Source organism: Topomyia yanbarensis, chromosome 2, assembly GCF_030247195.1.
Source record: "Topomyia yanbarensis strain Yona2022 chromosome 2, ASM3024719v1, whole genome shotgun sequence".
NCBI lineage: Eukaryota > Metazoa > Arthropoda > Insecta > Diptera > Culicidae > Topomyia > Topomyia yanbarensis.
In genome coordinates, this window is record NC_080671.1 from 61,037,361 (window position 1) to 61,063,358 (window position 25,998).

Consider the following 25,998-nt stretch of genomic DNA (forward strand, 5'->3'; position numbering starts at 1 on the left):
TCAATGAATTCGTCATTTATTATGTCCGTGTTATATCAGATTCGGAGTGATAACGGTCAAAATCCACCCGATATGGGGCGAGATCAGTGTATGCATTGAAGGTCCACTTCCGCACGGGGTAACAGTCCAAGTAGGTATCGCGAGCAAATTGAAGGGCTGTAGCTCGGTGGCTACAATTACTGGACCTCCTGAATCGCCAAGGCAAGTTCCAGCTGCCGATAGGCCATTATCGGTACAGATGATGTCGCTGGTGAGATACGTTGCTAAGGTTCCCAGCCGCTGACTGCATGCTTCGAATGTGAGAATCGGAACGGTGGCGGCCTTGGAAATGGAAGAAAAGAGCAATCGAACTGTTGGCGTTACTTATAATTACATTCACATGCATTTCTTCGAATTACTAATAAAACTCGTATAATACTGCAAACCTAGTAAATATTGTAATTTTTTTAAACCATTTTGATAGGTTGATGTGGCTATATCGGTGTATATGTTTTTTTCTTGACTGGGATGGATGCGTTAGTCTGAGTTTTTATAAAGTTGAAGCTAGACGCGTGATGTTGCAATACTATAAATGAACATAGGATATTGCCATTCCAGGTTGACGTGACAAAAAATTTGATCATAACTACTCATTAGAGTGACAATTATTTTTGCGATGTTTGAATTTTGTCAACCGCCGGTCAAGAAATTAATCAAGGTGCCAAAAATTGAGCAAAATTTGAGTGAAATTTGACCATATTAACGTGCCCCAAAGCAGTTGAAATTTTATATGGAAATTTAATGTCTTTTTCATACGCTTTATATGAAAATTCATTACTTTTTCCAAAGTTATCGAGAAATTTGGAAACTCCGTAGAGTTCGAGCAAATTAAAGGTGAAAGGTTTAAAAAAAATCATATGAATTAAAGAGAATAAAAAGTTTTTTTTTTGTTCGAAGGAATTCCGAAATCTGAGCATTTTTATAAAACAATATTTTTAATTTTTTTAAGAATCCGAAAATCATCTGTTTGAAACCCTTCATTACCTGCTTGAGCTCTACCTTGTTTCAAAATTTTTCGATCAATGAAAATTAATTATCAATTTGCAAATAAAACGTTTGAAAAAATACGCGGACAAAATTTCAACATCACAAAAATAACTGCCACCCTAGACTCATGTTCATGTTTTACCTGTATTTTGCACTTGTTTCGACACTTTTTATTGTTGCAATTGTCGTCGTCTGATGAGGATTAGGGTTGATCATTTATAATGTTTTGTTTGAGGAGACACTGCAAGAAGTTGGGGTTATGACTCCCACAACAGCTAGTGCATTTGAAACTTTTTGTGGTTAATTTTACCGGACAAACGTCCTTTGTGTACCGCACGTTGACTCAAAATCTGACCGGTTTCGAAATCTACATTATTTCACGTAAATATTAACGTTGTAAGCGGTTTTAAGGTAATTTTTCAGCGATACGGAGAGTTTTCATTTTTCATTTCGACTTACGAAGACTTTGAGTGTAGTTAGAGATTACTAAGTAGGGTAAATTATTAAAACTTTAGAGCCATAGAACTCAAGTGAGAGTAAGGATGTGAAACATACAGATAGGAAAACAAGAAGTGGCAGGGTCATTAAAAACAGGCTGAAAATCCTACGGACTAATCTTTTGTCTTCTGCTGGCAGGAGTCGAGTTTGGGTAGTGTTACTACGAATTTTTCAACTTTACCAACATGTCTCACGGCAAAGACAGACTTGTCCCTCTTTACCATGAGAACCAACAGTAAAGAGTTTAATTATCACAAAGCGAATTGGGAAAGAAAGCTGACATTGATACGACATTACAAAATTTAAGTGATTCTATAGTTAATGCTAAAAATTCATCAGTACCAACAACGCAGAAAAAATTAATGCTCCTATTATTGACGACGATCTTCAACTTTCGCTTGAAGAATGTTCGAAGACGTCAATATCAACAATCTCGTGATCCTGCTATGAAATGTATCTATCAGGATCTACAAAAAGAAATTAAATATAGATTCACACTATTAAGAAATGAAAATTTTGCGAAAGAGGTTGAACAAATCAAGCCATATTCTTAACTTTTCTGGAAACTTTGTAAGGTTATTAAGAAACCTCAAAAACAAATTCCAGTTTTTGAAGGAAAGTGACCACATACTTCTTACAAACGAGAAAAACGCTTGAAAACTTACTCAGCAGTTTGAGAGCGTCCATAATTTTAATCTCAACGTTGTGAGTCCTATTGAAAACGAAGTCTTACAAAATTATGAATACGTTTCAAATCAAGTATTGTCTCTAGACGAGATTGTTGAAACAAACTATGATGAGATCAAATCCATCATGAAAAAAACAAAAAAATATTGAAGCTCCAGGTTATAATTTTCAACAATCTTCTTAAAAACCTTCCCGAAATCACCGTGAGATACTTGGTCAAAATATTCAACAAATATTTAGCAAGCATTAGTATACTTTCCTAAGAGATGGAAAAATGCCAAGGTTAAATCCAGCAGAAAAATCTAGCTATCGATCAATTAGTTTACTCTCTTCTATTAACAAATTATTTGAAAAAATCATCCTAACTTGAATGATGTCACATATCAATAAGAATTCAATTTTTCTTCCCGAACAGTTTGGAGTTCGTATTGGACATTGAACTACTCATCAACTTGTGAGAGTAATTAACACGATAAAGGCAAATATCTCAGAAGGTTATTCCACTGGAGTTACTCTTCTAGACATCGAAAAAACTTTCGACAGTGTTTGGCACAAAGGATGAATTACCAAAATTTTCTATTTCTACTTTACATAATGAAGATAATTAAAAATTATCTTACCAACTGTACCCTACAGGTGTCTTATTAGAATTGTAAATCTTATAAGTTACCCGGTAAAGCAGGCGTCCCTCAAGGGTCAAGCGTCGCACTAATCCTATATAATATTTTTATCTCTGATTTTCAAAATTTACCCGCAGACTGTAAATACTGTTTTCTGTGATGGTACTAGCATTTCAGCCACAGGTAGGAGTCTTCGTATTATCTGCAGTCGATTGCAATGATGCTTGAATATTTTCAATGATTACCTCAAAAAATGGAAAATTTTCACTTATGCGGCAAAAGCACAATTGATTGTATTTTCGCATAAGCCTAGCTTCTTCTCTTGAACCAAATCATAACCATATTATTAAATTTAATGGTTTGAATTTAACGTGGTCAGATCAAGTTAAATACTTGGGTTTGATTTCCGATAAACACTCACTTTTAAGGATCACAGTGAAGGAATCCAAATCGAAAATGTAATAAATATATAAAATGCAACAAATATATAAATGATAAATATGTAAAATTTACGAAAACTTTCGTTCACCAAGCGGACATTCTTCAGTTCATGAAATGAATGAACCTTACTATTTACAATACACGAAAACACTTCGTTGCAGAAAACGACGAACGAACTAGTGGATTTCACGATCAATTTCATTATATTTGCCAATTTATATTTTCAGTAAAAACAACCCTCTTGGTAGATATTCTGAAATACTTTCCTGTTGGTACGAAGTTTTACTGGTTCGTTCACTGTTGCAGACTGCCTGCCAAACCAAATATTTATTGGTAAACTTTGACACTTCGCTATCGTTCAGAATTACTTTGTTACCTCATTGCATTGCATAGCAGTTTAGAAAAACATGCTATGAAGCTGTTTAAAGTCTTCTACGCCCTAATGTTTGCCATCCATTATCACGAAGGAAAAATTGGTGAAATATTCGCGAAATTTTTTTCGAACAAGTGTTTAGCCCTCCATTCTGCCTATCACTATGGTACAAAAGAGTCATTACCTTGAATGACTTCATTCCTTTATGATCCATTTGGTCATTCTTGAATTTGATATCCCTGATTTTCGTTTGGACTGCACAAAATAACTTTTCTAACAAGTATTTCGACGCTGTTTTTGACAGCGCTTTTCACATATTAACGAATAATGTATTTTTAGATAGAACAGACATACGTTCGCCTATGTGAGAATTTTGTTGCTGTTGAATATTTCATTTTTGTTTTGTTCTTTTTGTTTTTAAGTGTCCAGATTTTGCCAAGGCTTATAACCGCTTCCTCTACTCTCGGCGCTTGATACAAAAGCAATCTGACCAAGGGGTGAGTCGCTCAGCACAAATCGAATTGTGCTCACCGTGGTAGCTTGTGCCGCAATGTGCCACAATGTGCCACGATGTGCCATGACATTCAGTAAAACAAAAGCAATGGTTGCTATGATTATTCCACTACACTTTGTTGACAGTTTTTGAGTTGTCAAAAGTGTGCCTCATTGTGCCACACATTGTGATAACGAATGCAATGAGCGTGCATTACTGTGAATCGTAATCTTATATCGTGTTATCGTAGGTGATACAGTGTGTATGGTACATTGTTCTAAGCGACTCACCCCTTGAATCTGACCTTGAGTGAAATCCCAATTGTTTCTGGTCTTCTGTAAATGGGAAGCGTAAGGAGAGTGAACTGCCTTCTAGTACGACTTCTACTTCTAATACGACCCGCGGCATTTGCAAGCTGTTTGCAAAACATTTTTCTAGTGCACTTGAAACAGTCACGACTACTCCAGCACAGGTTGAAATCGGACTAGGCGATGTTCCCAAGGACGTGATGAACATAGGTAACATGTGTTTACCCGAAGAAGATATTGTTCGTCAATAGCTGGAATTTCTGCCATCATTCTTAAAAGATGCAGAAGTGCCCTTTTTGATCTTCTAAAGCTGATCTAATCGATCGTTGTGGCAAGAGACGTTTCCTCTGTGTTGGAAAAAGTCGGTTTTGTATTTAGTCCTTAAAAATATGATAAGGACATAGGAAATTATCGAGGCATGACTTCTCTCTGTGCAGGTTCCAATCTGTTCGAAACATATATATCGTCAGATCAACACGGGTTCTTCCCAGGTAGATCCACAGTAGGGTGTCCCAAAATGACATCATGTTAAAAAAGTCATCGGGCTCACTTCTTAAATGAAAGGTTGGGGTATCATGACCAATTTCTTCTTCGGAGTGATTTTGTTAAAACGCTACTGGCGAATTTTGATTTTTTATAAAATGGGCCGATTTTGGGTAAAATTTCAAATTCATCCTTGTTGAAGTGCTCATGAACTGTCTTAGATTTTTTTAAAAAGTTTAATTTTTGTTGTTTTTCATTAGTTTTTCTTCAAAACTGGGTATCCACAAAATTTTGAAAGTATAGGAAACACTTCAAATAGTTGAGCCAAATATAGGGGCGTAGTTTTGCTGAAGAAAGTGTACAGCTACGGCTAATGGGGTATGAGTTATATAAGTTTTTGTTATATAACCTTCGACATTTTTAGCAATTCATCAAAAATAATAATGTTCCAAAAAATAAAACAATTCAAATATGTTTAGACAACATATTGTTTTTTGGAAAATAGAAGGAAAATGATTTAAAACGGCGTTTTCTGTTTGTCTTTAGTGCGTCAGGATCGGATTTAATGAGAATTTGATGAATTGTTGTACCATCAATTATAAAAATAATTATAACTTTACTAATGATGCCAAATCTTTAATTATTTTCTGAAAAGGTAATTCTCCATAATTACTTCTTGGAGACTTATTCACCAAAATTATTGTACTAGAAGATGCGCTATATTCAGTTGTAAAACTTTTTCGAAAATACAAAGCCTTCAAAATTGACTATTTTGGAATTGCGTGATCTAAAACGTAAAGATCAGTTTTTTAACATTCGCCCCACCCTTCTGCATTTTTTTCACTCTAAGGTACCTAACATGGAAATGAGACCTTATATACAAAATCTGAATACGTTAATCAATTCGGCATGCAAATATACGCCATAACTTGCCACTAACTCGACATATTTGTTTAATTTTCTTGATTTTCAACCCCACTAGGTGGTTATTAATATACTAAAAAAAATCGTCAAATGCTCATAAAAACCGATTCTAATGTAGTAGAGACAAGCAAAAAATGTCATTTTTCATCATTTTCCTCCTATTTTGCGAAAAACAAAATGCGGACTAATCACACTGTAATTGATTTATTTTGTAGAACAGCGTTATTTTTTATGAATAGCATAAAATATCAAACGGATATCTAGCAAAAACTTAAATAACTCATACCCCATTAGCCGTAGCTATACACTTTGTTCAGCAAAAATACGCCCCTATATTTGGCTCAACTATTGTTTCTATATTTTTAAAGTTTTGTGAATACCCAGTTTTGAAGAAAAACTAATGAGAAATACCAAAAATTTACCAAGTTTTAAAGGCTCTGCCGTTCTTATAATCCACAATTTGTACAAACTAACTAACAAAACTTCTCTCTCTACAGAAAAATAAAAAAATACTGAAAAAAATCTAAGACAGTTCAGGAGTGGCTCAAATCGTATTTTATTAGCCGTACCTTATCTGTCAAACTAGGAAATATCGAGTCACATAACATCATCATCAGGTGCCCCAGGGTAGCAATCTTTAACCCTTGCTCTTTTCCTTGTTCTTCAATGACGTCTGTAATGTCTTTTCACCAAGTTGCGAACATACCTATGCAGATGACCTTAAATTGTTTCTCATTGTGCGATCTAAATAGGACTGCATTGAACTACAGCGACAACTAGATGAAATCTGTACTCGAAATCGGTTGACTACCAGTGCTAAGTAATTTCTTTCACACAAAAGAGCAAACCCAATTTTGTGATGTTATACTGTCTCAGGGAAACTACTTAAAAGAGTGTCAGTTGTCAGGGATCTTGGTGTACAATTGGATTCTAAATTGACGTTTTGATATCACTATTCACTATCACTATTTGTTTCATCATTAGAATAGCAAGAGTTTACTGATGAGAGCACTGTATTTCCATAGCAACTATTGAGATGTTGTGGTGGTTTTGTAGCCACTCATAAAACTCGATTGCGTTTGGTACGTGCTTCAACTATCATTTGGTATCCGTACGCGAGTATCTGGATTAACAGGATTGAATATATATCTAGGGTTTTTATCTATTCTGCATTAGCTGTTTAGCCCCATGCAAAACTGACTCAGACATCACATCGTTAAAATTTTAATAACTTCTCCTACTAAAACTGGATTTATTACAATCTTTGACTGCGAATTGTAGTCAATAAAATTATCTTTCTTCTTTTCACTTCTAGTGATAAACTGATGCATACAGTGCCACCCAGTGGTAAAAATGAGAACTAGAGGGTTTTACATGTACATTGTAGAAAAATCCCATATGAACTTCAAGTACCCGGTAGCTAGACTTGTCTGATTTGGCTAAAATTTGTAACAGATGCTCCTGGTGGGACTAGGAATCGACTCAGGGGTGGGCCGATTGGGTTTTCAAATATTCGTTTTATATCAGGGCAGTCTAGTGTATATGGGAAAAATTAAGGGTTTTATGCGCATTTGGATATTCTTCATTCTATATTTCACGTAGAACATGTAGGTCAGCTGAAAAATTAATAAATAAATAATATCCGAATCTGTTTTTCAGTGTGGATTAGAGCATAGCATTTTGTCATGAGATTTATGTGCACAACAGTATTTCAACTGTACCCAAAAACCCGAAAAAAATCTTCAGATGTGTATTGAAAAAGTCACTGTGCGCTATGTGACAGTAAAGATTCTCACAGATGATGTTCAATTGGCTGAAAGCGTCTAATCTATTCATACCGTCATACCTGCAATCCATTCGCCTGCCAGCCTTCATCGCCATACGCCGACAAACCGTAACCGACAAGCGTCGCCATGCTGTATGGTAGAATGGGCTGATCAAATATCGGAATGGGTTGCACGTTCGCAGTGAACGTCAGTGCCTTCTTCAGCAGTATCTTTGAAAGAGACAAAAAAGAACGGGAAAATGTGAACCCATCAGTCAGTTTCGTCCAACAGCCAAACACATGTCGCCGGGTTTTCCGGTTCAACTAGTACCAGTGCCAAATCGTTCCCCTTCCCGCCGTCGATGTAATCCGGCTTGAAATCTATCCGTTCAACGGGTTTGGCTTGTCGAATGCCACAAACAACCAGCAAACTGGTGATATCTTTGTCAAAAACGCAATGAGCTGATGTAAGCAACCAATTTTCGTTAACTATTGTACTGCCACAGAGATGAACACGTGTCCAGCTCCAGCGCCCGGATAGCACATGTTGGCGAACGGAGCAAATGAACGGAATGGCGCCAACGTTGATTTCGGTACCACCTACGATGCGTGTGCTGGAGTTTCCCTCTATAAATAACAGAAGAATGTGGTACTAGGGACTTTCCTAAATGTTCGTTGGGTTTAGTTTTTCACGTGCGTAACAAGGATTTCAAATATTTCTAAATCACTTCGATAATTTAACGTACCTGATTCTGTTATATCGAATACTTTCGCTAGATTAGCGCGAATGACAAGAACCAACTGGAAGACAATCAATAATTGATTCGTCCCGTTCATCACTGCACTGATCAGGCGACCACACATAACCCACGAGTGATGCTGTTGATGAAATGTCTGTGAAGTGAATGAGTTATAGACAGATACGGATAAACTGATATGGCTCGGATCGCTAAGCAACTGAGTGCAGCCTTGTGTTCTATATTTCACGTGACCACCGTTGAGCTATCGCAATAAATGGCGATGAAGTGCAGCAATTTGATTTGATGCAGCGAACTGAATATAGCCGATTCTCTGATTTATTACAGTTCCAAACTGTCGTGCATTCAGAACAATATGAGCAAGACCGATGATGGTTGATTGCATCTGCTGCCATCGCGTTTTATGATCATGCTGTCGATTAGGGCTATCTCTCTATTTGAATAGTTTATGGGTCGAAATGACCCGTTTTTGATTAGATGTATGAAACCACTTTAGAAACATAATTATCATATTTTTGGTTTTCTTATGGCTTCATTGGTAGAGTAGATTGGGGCGAGTTAGTGAAGACGTAATTTCGATTTGCGGGGCACACGTTGGAAAAGATGCGATGAAGCGCATGGTTGCGTGCCATATAATTGATTGGCATATTCGGAAAGGCCTACAACCACTAAATTATATTACCGCAGTGGTTGATTATTGCATTAGTTGATTAAAAAAATATGTATAACTGATACAACTGAAGTGTATATTGATGATTAATGTGCTGAAAAAATTAAAGCTGAACAAATTACTTGCAAAATTTGAGTTAAATTGAGTTAATTGCCTATTTATGCAATATTTGAGCTTAAAACTTTTCTTTCGTAGTCTTCTTAATGAAAATTGCTGTATTGCAGGGGAAGGTTTCCGTTTAATTAACAATAGGAAACATATCCCCGATTTCTGAAACGTTAAATCCGAATCGAATGAATAATTTTTTGAATTGTGACGCTAAAGGATGTCCCACATCAAAATGCATCACGGAAAAAAGCTGTAGAAAATTACCTAGTGGATCCTTTTCAAACTTTCAGACAATAAAATATAACCCATTAGTAAGCTTTCGGCATATTTATTTCATTAAACTTCAATATCATAACGCTTACGCTAGCACCTTACGCTTAACTCCACTAATTAGGTTCTGTACAAAGTCTAGCTGCAGCTCCTTCTGTACGTAAGCCCGCTTTTGTTTCATATCATCTTCAGATTTGACCACCTTGGGATGCTTTCGTAGTGCCTGCTTTATAATTGCTAGTATTTTCCGATGAGCCTTTGTTCCGGTGCGTTGGGGGGATCCATGTCCTTGGATACGAAGGTGACCACGTTGGCTTCGTACCACTTCAGGACAACATTTGAATAGAGACACGAAGCCTTTAGCCCATGTTTTCTTAGGATTTTAATTATTTATTTTAATCGAACTTTTTTCATTGACTTTTTCAATTATGCCGATACCAACATAACGGAACTCTAAACAATTTTTTTTATAATGATATTTAATATTTTTAACCTTAGAGTAGTTGAAATAGTCTTCTAATAAAATAATATTTAAATTGCATTGTTTAATTTAGTAGAAACGGTTTCATATCGCCACAACACAACGAGTGTTCGTTTTTAATGATATTGGACCATGAGCAAAAGTATTTTATTATAATTTCAATGGTACCCATTTTTGAATAATGGGTAAAAAATGTATGATAATGATGTAATAATAGTAATAATTTTATGGATTTTTCGGCCTATTTTCGTTACTTCCAACTACTCCAGTTGGCAGCGTCCCGATCCCGAGTCATCTATCCAGTTTTCTTCAAATTTCGTTTGGTGATTGTCCAATTATTTTCGATGAGATGAAATTACGGATAGTTTGATGGATTGATGTTGCTGTTGACGAATTTCGTGGTAACTGTACCACCCCCGACTATAGTGGCAGCTTCTGACAATAACTTTGCTGATCCTTTATGGGCCTTTCTGAAAATCCGTATGCATTTCTCCAGGTAAGTTTGTTTGTGATGAAAAGCTGGGTTGTGAGTTCACAGTAACAAATTCGTTGCAACTGGTAACCGAGCGCTCGTTCGTTACACACGCGCGTGTTTTGGTGTAACATTATCCTGAGTTAGGCTATATCGGTGAAGGTGTTTATCCCAGCAAGGGCTGGAGTATAAACATTATAAACAATAAATTGTGTCAGGCAGCGCTGTGTAGTGTTTAGACGAGCTATACCAGCTCTCTACTGTGTGAAGGTAACGCGGGTGGCGAATAAAACAAACGAAGGATCAATTCACCTACCAGCTCGTTAGGAACCAACTGGTGAAGTGTTTCGTTTTTACTTTTCTTATCAATTTTTGCCTTTCTCAATAGAAAGGTATTGCAATTGCTCTGAAAACCGACTTTTTAACGGAGGCCCGGAGGGTCGAGTGACATATACCATTCGATTCAGTTCGTCGAGTTCGGCAAATGTCTGTGCGTGTATATGTATGTGTGTATGTGCGTCTGTGTGTGTATGTGACCAAAAATGTCACTCATTTTTCTCAGAGATGGCTGAACCGATTTTGACAAACTTGGTCTCAAATGAAAGGAGCAACGTTCCCATAGGCTGCAATTGAATTTCTGATGGATCGGACTTCCGGTTCCGGAATTACAGGGTGGTGAGCACGATCACACAGAAAATGTCGATTTTAATAAATTCTGCAATGAATGTATAAAAGTGAAAATTTTTCCAAAATATGACCACAACTGCTTCGATTTGTAGTATTAGGTCACTAACATCCATTCAAAGTCTTTTTGGCCACATTGGCCACCATCATCGGTTCTGGACGCCCCGTCGGAAGTATCCAAATTCAGAATAACAGTCACATCGGTTTCTCGGAGATGGCTAAACCGATTCATCCAAACTTAGTCTCAAATGAAAGGTGTTGCCCCCGTAAATGGCTATCTAATTTTATCCCGATCCGACTTCCGGTTCCGGAGTTACAGGTTGTGGCATGCGATCACATAGCAAATTGCGATTCAAACCGATACTCCGATGAAAGCAAAAAAGATAAAAATTTCGCTAAAATGTCTCTCAAACAACTTGAATTTTCTGTTCTAGGCCACCGACGGCCAACCAAACTTTCGTTGACTACATTGACCACCATAGACGGTTCCGGAAGTGCCCGGGAAAAGCGGCAATCTTTCAAAATTGACGAACTCACGTCAGTTTCCCGGAAATGGTTGGGCTGATTTTCACAAACTTAGTCCCAAATGATAGCTATAATATCCCCACAGATGTCTATAAAATTTCGTACGGATCGCTTATATGGGTCCGGAAATATAGACTAAACCGTTCGGTCACATATGAAATTTCCATATAAGCCGGAACTCAATTTTTTTTTCAAGAAGGGGACCCCATGAAATTTCGTATTTTTGATGCCAAACATCTTTAAAATGCATGAAACGTCGAGATTTTATGTTATCTCGAATTTTTTTTTTGTAAAAATCGACTTTTTGGGACTTTGCCGATTTCGCACCTTTTTGCCTTTCTCATATAAAGAAAGGCTATGCAATCACTGTAAAAATCGACTTTTTAACCGAGGCCCGGAGGGCCGAGTGTCATACACCATTCGATTCAGTTCGTCGAGATCGGCAAATGTCTGTGTGTGTGTATGTATGTGTGTGTGTATGTGTGTGTATGTGTGTGTGTATGTGTGTGTGTGTCATTTAAACTCACACAATTTTCTCAGAGATGGCTGAACCGATTTTCGTAAACTTAGTTTCATATGAAAGGTATAACGCTCCCATAAGCTGCTATTGAATTTTTAGTTGATCCGACTTCCGGTTCCGGAGTTACGGGTTGAAGAGTGCGGTCACACAGCAAATTCCCAAATAAACTGGTACCACCATGATGTTCAAATGATGTAAAACATATTAAAATTGATGTAACATTACTCTAGTTTGCGGGTCTGGATCACTAATGATCAATCAAAGCAGCTTTGACCACATTGGCCACCTATGACAGTTCATGACGCCCCCGGGGATCCCGCCAAGTTCCTAAGCTAATATCACACCCATTCCCCAACGAATTCTCTACCGATTTTTACAAACTTGATTTCAAATGAAAGATACAGTAATACCATTGACTGCTGCTGAATTTCATTCGGTTCTGACTCTTGCTTCCGGAGTTACAGGGGTGTTAGTAAGGATACACTGGAATTTCCCATATAAATCGATACAATCGTAATACCTCAGAGGCTAAAAACTATTGAAATGATCACCAAATTACTTCTAATCGCAGATCTAGATCACTGATTGCCAATCAAACATTCTTTGAATGTATTGTCCACTATCGACGATTCCGGAAGTCCGGTATTCCGGGCATATTCCACAATTAAAGTCACATCGGTTCATCGGTGATGACTGAACCGATTTTCTCAAACCAAGTCTCAAATGGAAGGCAAAATATGCAGCTGAGTATTGCATCGCCGCCCCTCCGCCCCCCCCCCCCCCCCCCGCCTTGCCCTTACATCTCCCTTCTTCATCACTACCGTCCCCTTGGACCACCCTCACGCCCGCATTTCCTTCATCCACCCCGTATACCAAAATAAGATGAAGGATTTCTGACGCATCCTCCACTCCCACTCTACCAACCCCCCATTCCCTCCACTTTCAAACCCATTCCACCAACATTTCAAAATATAATCACATGAAGATAACATTGAACTCATTTTGCATTGCATTGCATTGCGTTGTGACGATGATTTTGGCGGATTGCACACTGACTTCATCATGTTTGACTGCTGATTATCTAATAAGAGTTGCTTAGGAAGTGGTAAGTAGGAATTCATACCAATCCGACCCATATTAAAACCTCAACAGCATGATAGCCATCATTGCCGGCCGCCCCCATCTCCATCGTTCACGGGGAAGGATAAAGGATAAGGTAGACAGGAAGTGTTGATGCTCCACCTACTTAACGGAAGGACGACGATTCATCAGACTCTTCCATAGGTGTCGCGGAGTTGGTGGTTTGGAAGGGTATCAGGTCTAGGATTCGCTCCAAGCAAACGATGCGACCTGTAAAGCATATTTTATTAGGTAGTTGTTTAGTTAGTCTTCGAGTGCACGATCACTCGAAAAAGAGATGATCTTGTTTAGTTTTTGGTTATTTTTAAACTCTGGGCAGCCGGCTACCGAGAGTATACTATGTTCCCTAAACAAAAACAATTTGAACTCCACACAGCCGATCGTGGGAGTATTGCCTGGAAAAGCTAATCTTATCTGCGTAATGGGCCGGATCACTATTTATTGCAACAGTATTTGGACAGAACTCGCTACTTCTTCTCTACGATATATTTATTGGCTTGAAAACTACCAAGTGACAGCATATTATACTGGCAAAAATAGCGCGAGATGTTATAAATCAAGGAAAGTATTTCTTATTTTCCATATCGGATTGTTTGTGGAATACAAGTATACGAGCGATAATACCGAACACTGAAGGGAAATATAAAGGATTGTTAATCTGATGCACGGGCTTGTTAGCAATAACGGAGCTTTAAATTAGGTTCATAAAAACAGACGCGGCGAATTTTCAATACGTATTGACCCGTGTTCATAGATACTAGTCAGATTAGTCGTATTGGGGCTAATTTCCGATCAACTATTCATTTTTACGGCAATGTTTTCTCGACTAGATCTGTTCGCATCCTCTCATTCTGTTCGCACCCTCTCATTCTGCGGTCTAAGGACCAAATGTCATCAATAGACTTAGAATCGCGTGGAGGCATGAGATAGGAAACTTGTAAGAATTTTGCTATCCCACCGTTTGACTACCAGAATGGATGGGAGAACAGTAATACTAGCAAATACCGACTACCATAAGAGCGGTGCAAATTTGAACGAGTGACGTAGAGTACTGCACTGAAAAAAGGACCAGGAGTGCGATTTTACGAAGTTTTAGCTTCCGATGGCCCTACATTTTCTGACAAAGTGAAGTTCTTGAATGTTGAGATTTTTATTACTGTTTAGAAAAGCAAAAGTATCATAAAGCTAGTGTCAGGCCTTCATGAGACCTCAAGAAGTCACTTTTGGAGGTATTCGTAAATGTAGATTTGTCGGTAGACGGTTCCAAATATAATAGAAAAATACCTAATTTAACACAACTACAGATCACTTGCAACATAAAAAGCTTTTTGTGAAATTCGACAGCTCCATCTTAGGCCAATTCAATAAATTTCCTGCATGAAAGTTTCCATTTTTTAAAAACGGTTTTTAAGCCAAAGCTTTGGAAGTTAAACCTTGGCGTGGAAGTGCCGGTATATTAATATATTCTGTTACTTAGTGTAGAATTAGATTTCGTCCTTTACTGCTAATATACAACCGCCAGAAGAAACTTAAAACGTTGGTACACAATCAAGAAAGGCGAATCAGAAAAGGTATATGTCAGTGATTCACTAAATACAGACTGGAAAGAGGGTAATATGGAAAACCTTAAGGTCCGCCCAGATTAAGTCTTCGGTACGGAACAAAACCTCGGCCTAGGAACTCCTAGCATGTTGTTAGTCGCCTCTTACGACATGGGAGCAGTTCCCAGAGGTTCTATTCTTGGTTGAAATAGTGCAAAAAGATTTCAGCCCGCCGGACACCACACGGCTTCATGAAGATAACATTGAACTCATGCTGATTAAGCTAATTAAATACTATTCTTTTGCCTTTCTCATATAGAAAGGTTACGCAATTGCTCCAAAAACCGACTTTCTAACTGAGGCCCGGAGGGCCGAGTCTCATATAACATTCGACTCAGTTCGCCGAGATCGCAAAATATCTGTGTGTATGTATGTGTGTATGTGTGTATGTATGTATGTATGTATGTATGTATGTGCGGATTTGTTAACAAATCGGTTTCTCGGAGATGGCTGAACCGATTTCTACAAACTAAGATTCAAATGAAAGGTATACTATTCTCATAGGTTGCTATTGAATTTCATTTTCAACCGACATCTTGTTCCGGATTACGAGTTGAAGAGTATGGTTACAAAACAAAATTTGTTGATTTGTCCACATCGGTTTCTCGGAATTTTCTGAACCGATTTTGACAAACTTGATTTTAAATGGAAGGTCCATCAGCTGCTGTTGAATTTTGTGTGGATCCGAGTTCTGGTTCCTGAATTACAAGGTGATACGTACGATCACGCAGCAAATCCCGATTCTAACGAATTCTGCGATGAATGTAAAAAGGTGAAATGCCTTTCTCAATAGAAAGGTATTGCAATTGCTCTGAAAACCGACTTTTTAACGGAGGCCCGGAGGGCCGAGTGACATATACCATTCAATTCAGTTCGTCGAGTTCGGCAAATGTCTGAGCGTGTGCATGTCTGTGTGTATGTATGTATGTGTGTATGTGCGTCTGTGTGTGTATGTGACCAAAAATGTCACTCATTTTACTCAGAGATGGCTGAACCGATTTTGACAAACTTAGTCTCAAATGAAAGATACAACGTTCCAATAGGCCTATTGAATTTCTGATGGATCCGACTTCCGGTTCCGGAATTACAGGGTGGTGAGCACGATCACCCAGAAAATGTCGATTTTAATAAATTCTTCAATGAATGTATAAAGGTGAAATTTTTTCCAAAATATGACCACAACTGCTTCGATTTGTAGTATTAGGTCACTAACATCCATTCCAAGTCCTTTTTGGCCACATTGGCCACCATCATCGGTTCTGGAAGCCCCGGCGGAAGTATCCAAATTCAGAATAACAGACACATCGGTTTCTCGGAGATAGCTAGACCGATTCAACCAAACTTAGTCTCAAATGAAAGGTGTTGCGCCCCCGTAAATGGCTATTTAATTTCAACCCGATCCGACTTCCGGTTCCGGAGTTACAGGTTGTGGCGTGCGATCACATAGCAAATAGCGATTCAAACCGATACTCCGATGAAAGCAAAAAAGGTAAAAATTTCGCTAAAATGTCTCTCAAACAACTTAAATTTGCTGTTCTAGGCCACCGACGGCCAACCAAACTTTCGTTGACTACATTGACCACCATGGACGGTTCCGGAAGTGCCCGGGAAAAGCTGCCATCTTTCAAAATTGACGTACTCACATCAGTTTCCCGGAAATGGTTGGGCTGATTTTCACAAACTTAGTCCCAAATGATAGCTATAGTATCCCCACAGATGTCCATAAAATTTCGTACGGATCGCTTGGATGCGTCCGGAAATATGGACTAAACCGTCCGTTCACATATGAAATTCCCATATAAGCCGGAACTCAATTTTTTTTCAAAGGGGGGACCCCATGAAATTTCAGAAATCGAATTCGTGTTTTTGATGCAAAACATCTTTAAAATGCATGAAACGTCGAGATTTTATGTCATCTCGAATTTTTTTTTTATGAAAATCGACGTTTTGGGACTGCCGATTTCGCACCTTTTTTTAATTTAATATTAATGTAGCTGTTTTTTCTTTTACAAAATTTTAGAACTCGAAGAGTGATTTTTTTTCTTGTATATTTGTCATGTCATGTATAATAATAAAATGTAATATATTCATTTAAAAGCTTTTAATGAATATAAACAACGCAAACATTCACGTGTTCATGATTGAGAAAGGCACAATTGCACCGCTAGGTGGATTAAAACAGGTTTTTCAGTTCAATATTACTGTGGCTGTTTTTTCTTTTGCAAAATTTTAGAACTCGAATAATGATTTCTTTTCTTGTATATTTGTCATGTCATGTATAATAATAAAATATAATATATGTATTTGAAAGCTTTTAATGAATATAAACAACGCAAAACTTCTCGTGTTCATGATTGAGAAAGGCACAATTGCACCGCTAGGTGGATTAAAACAGGTTTTTTATTATTGTTTTTAATTTTTTATTTTCTTTTGATTTAAGTTAAATAGTGCGGTCGAGCGTGTTGCTCCCGCAACAAAATGGATCGAGGAGAAGGATCTCCCTACAAATATGAATCTTTTGGGGAAGAGAAACGCATATTTGATTCGGAGACAGAAGATCCACCCTCCCCACTTCCCCCCAATGTCTCACAGCCGCCCCCTCCCGAGTCAAGGTTTGCCAGGGTGGATCCGCTGGTCCTTGGGTGGTATACTTTCGGTCCAAAAATAAACCGTTAAACAGCATAACATAACAGATAAACTGCGCGTAGTCGTTACTGACTTGAAACAGACCAATGATATCGTTAGTAATAGCCTCTTTACGATGGAGTATCGCGTCTAAATTTCTGCTCGTGATGTGGAGATTGACAGTGTGGTAAGTGATGCTGGTCTAACTATCGATGATCTGATGAATGATGGGGTTCGCCGCTTTAAGGACCATAACCTTCAAGATTTTGGAGTGCAAGCAATTGCACTCAAAGTCCATCGAAGATGGGAATTACTATTCATCAGATCCGTTTCGCGTAACCTTCGCCGGATCTGCACTTTCGAGCTACGTTGAAATGGGAGGAGCTCGTCTACCTGTGCGTCTGTTTGTACCGCGGGTCATGAATTGTTCCAATTGCAAGCAGCTAAGTCATACGGCCACCTACTGTAGCAACAAGCAACGGTGCGGAAAATGTGGGGAACGCCATTGCGGATGATTCTTGCAGCAGGCCCGCTGAGCAGTGTGTTTGCTGTGGGGAGAATCCGCATGCACTTTTGACATGCCCAACGTACAAACTTCACGCGGATAAACTGAAGGGATCCGCCAAAGATCGCTCCAGACGCTCTTACGCAGAAATGCTTCAACGAGCTGTTCCACTTTAAAAAAACCGAAAACCCATACGCTCTCTTGCCAACTGACGATAACGCCTCCAACGACCCTTGCGAGGGACATTCTTTGACTTGAACTTGAAAACACTAGGAAAAGACCTAATCCAAACTCACCCGAACTTTGACGTAAGGGTCTTAGATTGTCCCAAACAAGGGTATAAAATAAAAATAATCCATCAACTGGAAGTGCTGCTACAAATCCGAAGATAATACTTCCTGGTTTTGGGAAATTGAGATGCAACCAAGAGTTTCCAGCACTCCCCGGGGCACCAAAAATCCCAAGTCAGTCAGAAACTCGACCTAAAATGGGATTCCTTAAATTTTCTGACATTGTGGACTGGATATTCACAGCTTTCAACATTACCGATCCTCTGAAAAGCTTGCTGGTTGCTATTCTACCAACAGTAACAACATTTTTAATACAATTGACTGAACAATGGCCCCTCCTTGCAGCGATCGTATCCTTCGATGGCTAACTTATTAAACGGAATCACGGATCTGATCACTGTTTTACAGTGGAACTGCAGAAGTATTATCCCCAAAATTGATTAATTAAAACACTTGCTAGATTACAATAGTTGTTATGGTTTTTTCTCTAATGGCTTACTTCTAGTATAAACCTCAATTTCCACGATTTTAACATTATCCGCTTGGATCGAGAAGACTCATATGAGGGGTACTTTTAGGGATCAAAAAGTGCTACTCCTTCAATCGTATCAATCTCCCTTCGACACCAGACATTCAAGTTGTCGCTTGTCAAACAACAATCAAAGGCCATGATCTTTGCATTGCTTTTATTTACATTCTTTCTAGGGTTATGAGGGGATATCAAAGAATCTCCAACGTGATTGAATACCTTCCCTCGCCCCGCCTGCTTCTTGGAAACTTTAACTATCACGGTACAGGGTGCGGATGTCTGTACGACGACAATCGATCTTCAACAATTCAAGGCCTTTGTGACAACTTCAATATGACAATCCTGAACACAGGGGAAATGACACGGGTTTATATACCACCAGCGCAAGCAAGTGCACTGGACATATCTCTATGCTCGACATCACTACGGTTAGATTGCAAGTGGAAGGTAATATCTGATCGCCATGATAGTGACCACCAGCTGATTGTAGTTGCAATCACCACTCGTTCAAGATCTTCGGAACCAATCAATGTTCGCTATGACCTCACACGAAACATTGATTGGCTAATGAGATATCCAAAATAATCGATTCGGCACAGGTACTTCCCCCGGAGGAAGAGTGTAAGTTTTTGTCTAACTCGATTCTCGATACCGCGATTGAAACTCAGACGAAACGAGTAGGGGAGAGAGGGTAACAGTGGATCAGCAGGAACTATGAAACATTCGCAATAAAATCACAATGCATGATCGGAATCGTCTAATTCCCTCATATTTCACAATTTCTAATTCTTTACACGTGTTGCTATATTTTGGAAGAGATCTGATAACTCTATCTCTTTTAATGGATATTTGTTTGTTTTGTGATAGCCAGAGTAAATTTGCAATGATAAACATTATTCCATCTTTATGAATTACCATTCATTGAATAAATGTTTAGTCTATTGCTATTTATAGCAAATTTTATGCTCCACATTTGCCGCGAACAAAGTTTTTTGGTAGCTACTCATGGTTCTGTGTAATTTCACAATTTTCATGAATAGACCCATTGGGTAACTGTGAAACGATGGCGTATGGGGAACAGTGATTTTTGTTTGTTTTTGTGGTCTGTCTCAAAATGTCAATAAGTTCCAATTTTCCACAGTAAATACTACTCATATAGTGCAAAATTAGTAAATTTGGCCAAAGTTTGTAGAACTTGTCTCTTATTTCAGGATTGCAGCTAATATGCATATATGGTGGTTCGATGTTACGCGATGATATAGTGGATTCTTTCGTAAACAAACGATTTTCGCCTCAATATAACTTTAATTCAAAGCGTTAGGATCATTCTTCGTCAAAACAAAAGAATAAAATTTATAAGTAGAATATTTCACTATAGACGACATCGTGTTTCATAGTTCCTACCCATGGGGCACACTGATACATTTTACCACCAACTGTTTATTATCCAAAAAATGTTATTTCCCGTGAATTTTACTAGCTGGAAAAAATATATGTATTAGTTAACAACATAGTGGCACTATGTATCACTTTTGATTACACAAATAACATGTATTATCATCAAAATTAAATTGTAGAAAAAATGTGTTTCATTGTTACCCTCTCTCCCCTACCCGACGTGAACACCCAAAAACGATGTCCCAACCCGTGGTGGGACAAATAGTGCTCAGACGTGTACGCGGAGAAAGCTGCCGCGTATAAAGCCTCCCAGAACGACGGGTTAGTCGCTAGCTATCGACGCGATATTAGAAAAGCGAATGAAAAATTTAATGACAGCCAACCCAGTCAAAAAGGGCAAGTTGCTGGCTAACGGGGGGCTATTTGCCAACTCGGATGCGCTAATTGCCCTACAATTTGCTAGCAAATTGCTGGCAATTTGGGGGCTATTTCAAATGCAACATTTGGGCGATTTGCCGCCGTCATTTTTTTGCCGCTCTACCCACTTTTAAATCGCCCCTAAATCGCCCAGGCAACGCGTCATTTAATCGCCCTTCATTGCCTAATATGAAAATTACAAATAATACTTATTTTCGTATTCATTATCTACTCACATAAACTTATCAGTACACTAGGTAATCACCACCAAACTATAGGAAGAATCGATGGTTGAATTGGTATTGCACACCAAAACTTACCACAATCTGACTTTCATTAAGACTTTAGGTCAGAGATCTGATTCCACTATACTTATACACGATTCCACAATTTCGTTGGCTAAATGAAGTGCACTAGACAAACAAAATACAAGCGAGAACACGCCAATTGTTTAAAAAACAATTTTAAGCTTAAGCCAAACATGAACTGCCATGTTTGAAAAACGCAAAAAACAACCAAGTCCATTTCAGCCGCCAGAAAATTTGTCTAAGTGTTGAAATTGCCTTGAAATCGCATTCGCAAATTGCATTTGTTCCTAAAGGGCAATTAGCACAGGCGAGTTGAATCAAACGTCAAACTATTTAAATCGCCTGACTATGTTCGTCCGCATTTTTTCTGACCGGAAAGAAACTCAGTTACTGGCGCCGGTTTGTCGACGGGTTAACAAGAGAAACATTGATGAGCACTCTTTGGGGCACGGCCCGACGTATGCGAAACCGAAACAGTACTAATGAGAGCGTGGAATATTCAAACCGTTGGATATTCGATTTCGCCCCGGCACAGAAAATCTTACAGTTACAGTAGTTTTATATGGAATAGGTAGTAAAACTAGGTCGACGAAATACGTATAAGTTCAATTTAATAAATAGGGTAGACGTGCCCTTATTCATCTCATTAGTCACGATGTCACACTATTTCGCTGATAACTCAGCCCTCATTGGTTGGATTGCTCTTAAATAGGCATCAACATCTTTGCTTCGTTCTTAAGAAGCAGATCAGTAAAAAAATCTGGCTTGGAAAATGTAAAATACTCGCGTTACAGCGAAGCGAAAAGTCGAGTACAACGCACCTTTTTTCATCCTACCATTTGAGCTAATGCGTTGAATAGAGATAGCAGACACTGCTCTAACTAATGTGTTCAAATGGGTGGGATGAATAGAGGTGCTAAGATGAATTAGGGCACAGTAACCCTACCTGGTGGAAATAAAAGGAAAAGTATCTCTTCTTTTTTATTTTTTCAGCATTCCACCAAGACGCTCAAAGAAAAACTATTTTAATCTGTTTGGAATCAATATTAACATAGGTTTCATCGGGCTTGAGAAAGCATTCTATGTTCTTCATCAGAACCTGGTCGTATAACTTCCGGGAGCGTGTTTTGGCTATAAGAGTCTGCTCCATTGTCCTGTTCGGTTGCCTTGAGGCTTGAAATGAACGGTAAGCTGCTTGTAGATGGATCTTCTTAACGATACTATGGATGGTACCCGCAGAGTGTAAAAAAAATTGACATCGCTGTATGAACTTGAAAGAAAACAAAATTCAATTCACGCCCGCTGCGATGAATGAAATTTTTGATTCGTTTCCATCGTCATTCGTTCTCCCGACGCAGCGCTTTCAGGTACGGACATGTTCAGTTTCAGAAGCAAAGTGAATTTTATTTCTATGCTAGCTCTGAGAGGGATTATTGATCAAAGGTGCACCAGATATAAAGTACGCAGTTCACTTATGGTCGAAAATGTAGAAGATGCTAAATTCTGCCTTCAAACTGTCGACATAATAACAAATGAATGCTTTGGTTGGTGAATGAATTTATATTTCCTCTGCACTCAAGCATTCGATTCTGCATGAAATTTCAGTCAGTGGGAAAGTAAATGCATGAGGGAGGCGTTGAATCTGAATGTCGGTTTCGGTAAATACAGGCAGAAATAGGTAACTGATTTTGAAATTTCGGAACACTGGGTACCCGTATATTTGGTGACATCTTGATCCCAAAGTCCGAGGTTTCTTTTAATCGACCTCAACACCTTCCAGAGTAGCTGCCGATCCAAAGATACAGTATAATTTTAACCTTTTGGACGACAGTCTTGCAATCGCTAGAGAACATCTATCACAGTATAAACGACAATATTCAAACCTTCTACTTCTACTACAGATACTGGTTTACTTTCAAAACCAGTCGCTGTCAGCAAATTTGTTACTACAGAATAAATGAAGTCTCCAGATTTTAAATGAACTAGACTTTAGAGCCTTCAGGCAGCCAATGTGGGATGGATTTGAATTAAGGCCGAGCCTATCTTGGTGTGAACTGTCTGGTTCGATATTGATTTGATTTGGTCCAATATTGAGCCTATGCTACTTACTTTCAAATATATCAGCCAAAAATTGATCCATTGGATTCCTGCTCCTATATGATAGAAGGTGACAGACACAGGAGTGCCTAAGTTAAGATGTAGCTCTTTGCCGATGGATGTATGGATTGCAATATGTCAGCCCGGAGTGGAGTATCACGGGCCTTGCTTTTGTTGTTTCAAGCGAACCTCTGACTCAGTGGACGATTACTTATTTTCGCAAATCGTTGTCATGCCCCTTGTAGAGTTTGCTGTAGGCGAATATAAACTGACGTTTTGGGTATCCTCTAATTGTTGTGCAATTAAAGCTGGTGATAGGAACTAGCTCTGATCGAAAATGGTTAGAGTACCAAAAGTTAACAGTTATGTGCCGGACAGAGTATCATGAAATTCCATTGTTTTTCCCCAAGTTGGAAATTGGTATTTAGAACTTGCGGCTCCAGGGGGAGGCACGTGCCCCCTCTATTTAACCAGAAAGTTATTTAGCAGAAATGCATCATTATAATGTGTTAAGCTTATTGGATCAATACCATTGATGAATAAAACGGATACTAGTAGTCCTTAGAGGTATTGTCTCTTCGTTGTAGATACGACCACAGATGTTACTGGTTCCCAGTTTGCAGGAGAAGTATACGTACCTAGTTGGACCACCACTCGAAGATTACTGCGATATCAGTCCAAGACTAGTTGGCCTGGATTACGCCAATCTCGGGCACGGATTCAAAAGTCGTGAAGGTAGGTGAAACGAACCGATCGTCGTCAATATCCGCTTGGGGTGGATGATTTACTGCAATTGTACCCGGCTTGGGGTGGACGATTTACTACAATTGTACACTGGTGAATACGTATACTTTCACGGTATGGGAAGATGTGAGTGTAGGCTGGATAGTGATAATGATCTTCACAAAGCGATGAAATCTTACTTCACGCTGGACAACATGGGAGTCATCAAACCAAACAAGTTGCTTCTCTCTCAGGACGATCAACGAGCTAAGTTAGTGTTAGAATCCCTAACTCACCTACTGCTTAACCACTTCGATTCCGGTCTGCTGGGAAGACACGTTTACTTTCGATTTCCGGACAGTGAAGCGGTGGCTTTCAACCGACGGAAATGTCTCGAAAACCTTTTGGCCAATGATCCAGTACTAGCCGAGGATCTTGAGCATAACATCCAAGAATATGTCAAGAGGGGTTACGTGAGAAAACTGACTTCGGAAGAACTTCAAGAAAAGCGTGCGGGTATTTGGTACGTACCTATATTCGTTGGGGTGAACCCAAATAAGCCGGACAAGTTTCGCTTATTGTAAGACGCACACCGTCTATGGTATTTCTTTAAACTCAGTCCTCTTTTGAAAGGTCCAGATCAGCTAACATCGCCTTTGTCGGCGCTGATCCGTTTCCGTGGGTTCCGAGTGGCAGTATGCTCCAGGTACTTCAGGAAAATATGTCACCAAGTGCGGATGAGAGACGAAGACCAACATTGCCAGCGCTTCTTCTGAAAAGGAACCAACGAGGGGAAGCCCAGTATTTACGTCGTTCAGATGATGACCTTCGGCTTCGGCACATGCTGTTCACCGATTGGAATTCTACGACAGAACAATTCACTTTTGAAACGTTACGATGAAAATCTGCTCTCCGGCGGCCGACCAAACGCGAAGTTCTTCGCACATTGATGATAGTGTACGATCCATTGGGCTTGATAAAGCACCTGTTGATCTTTTTGAAGGTTCTTCTGCAAGAAATGTGGGGAACATCAGTGGGCTGGAATACTCCTATAGAGGACACGCAGTTCGATTAAGGGTTGGCGTGGCTGGTCGTTTTTCGGAAGGTAGAAACTGTGTAACGACCGTTAAGGCGGACGTGGAAATGCACACATTTGTGGATGCGAGTAAGAACGGTATCGCGGTGGTCGTCTATTTTGGATTTCGCGAGAGGCTCACGATTGAGATCTAGTTGGTAGGAGCGAAAACGAGAGTAGCGCCATTGAAATTTCTGTCCATCCCGAAGTCCGGGCTGTAAGCGGCTTTACCCAGTATCCGATTGACGGATACGATAATGGCATCACTGTTCATCGCGGTTAGCAAGCGGTACTTCTGGACAGATTCCAAGGACGTGTTATGCCGGCTGAGATCTGACCGATATAGCCCATTCGTTTCGTTTCTCGTCAGTGAAATTTTAGAGTCGACGAAAGCTGGCGAGTGGCGTTGAATTCCGACGAAACGGTACGTTGCTGATAGAGGGATGCAGTAAACGCGTGTTTCCAATCCATTGCCAAACAGTCGCTGGTTCTGGGAACCAGAAGTTCTTGGACAAACGAACACGTCTGGCTTCCGATTCCTAGCTTCGAGAAACAATGAAGCGGCAAGTCCATATTTACTTATTCATTTTATAATTATGGATCCTGTTATAAGGCCGCAAGAATACTCTAGATGGATTACTCTTCTGAGCAGCATGGCTTTCGTTTTCCGGTACGTCGACAACATCCACCACTCTACAAGACAAGAACATCGTGTCTTTGGACTCCTGATGCAACATGAGCTAGCTAAAGCGGAGGACTACCTGTTCCGTCTAACGCAGTCGGAAGTCTATATCGATGAGATCACCATACTAACCGCAAATCACTGCGAGAGTGGATGTAGATGATTAAGGAAAATCCACTGTTCCATTGCGCCTTCCTAGACGAGAATGGAGTTGCTCATGTCCGTGGTCGAACACAGCCTTTGTTTACCGAACTCGATTTTGTTGAACCCGTCATTCTCCCTCGTAGTATTCGCATCAAGTGCTCGGTGAACAGCATGTGCCGACATTCACGAACGTTTCAACCACCAAAACCATTCCACAATCATCAACGAAATTCTACAACGCTACCGTATTCCTCGTTTGAAAGCCACCTACCATGCGATCCGGAGAGAGTGCCAGTGGTGCAAAAACGATCGAGGAATGACTGCTGCTCTTCCACATTCTTATCTGGCCGCTTTCAGC

At 39.3% G+C, this 25,998-nt stretch overlaps 1 protein-coding gene across 1 annotated transcript; it reads right to left on the bottom strand.

Annotated features, from left to right (window-relative positions):
• On the bottom strand, positions 1 to 25,977 carry LOC131679500 (trypsin-1-like). Its single transcript, XM_058960236.1, has 5 exons — positions 25,912 to 25,977; positions 8,365 to 8,512; positions 7,950 to 8,245; positions 7,700 to 7,849; positions 1 to 321 (listed from the first exon to the last, which is right to left on the bottom strand). The coding sequence occupies exons 1-5, from the start codon at positions 25,975 to 25,977 to the stop codon at positions 31 to 33; spliced, it is 951 nt and encodes a 316-aa protein (XP_058816219.1). The 3' UTR covers positions 1 to 30.
• Positions 25,978 to 25,998: the final 21 nt, after the last annotated feature.

What these genes read in the sequence shown, in the direction of transcription:
- LOC131679500 (XM_058960236.1), bottom strand. Translation starts at nt 25,977, where the DNA reads ATGTGGAAGAGCAGCAGTCATTCCTCGATCGTTTTTGCACCACTGGCA. An exon ending in ATTCGATATAACAGAATCAG is followed by an intron (nt 8,246 to 8,364) that starts GTACGTTAAATT and finishes TGTTATTTATAG; the next exon opens with AGGGAAACTCCAGCACACGC. An exon ending in GGCAGGCGAATGGATTGCAG is followed by an intron (nt 322 to 7,699) that starts GTATGACGGTAT and finishes TCCATTTCCAAG; the next exon opens with GCCGCCACCGTTCCGATTCT.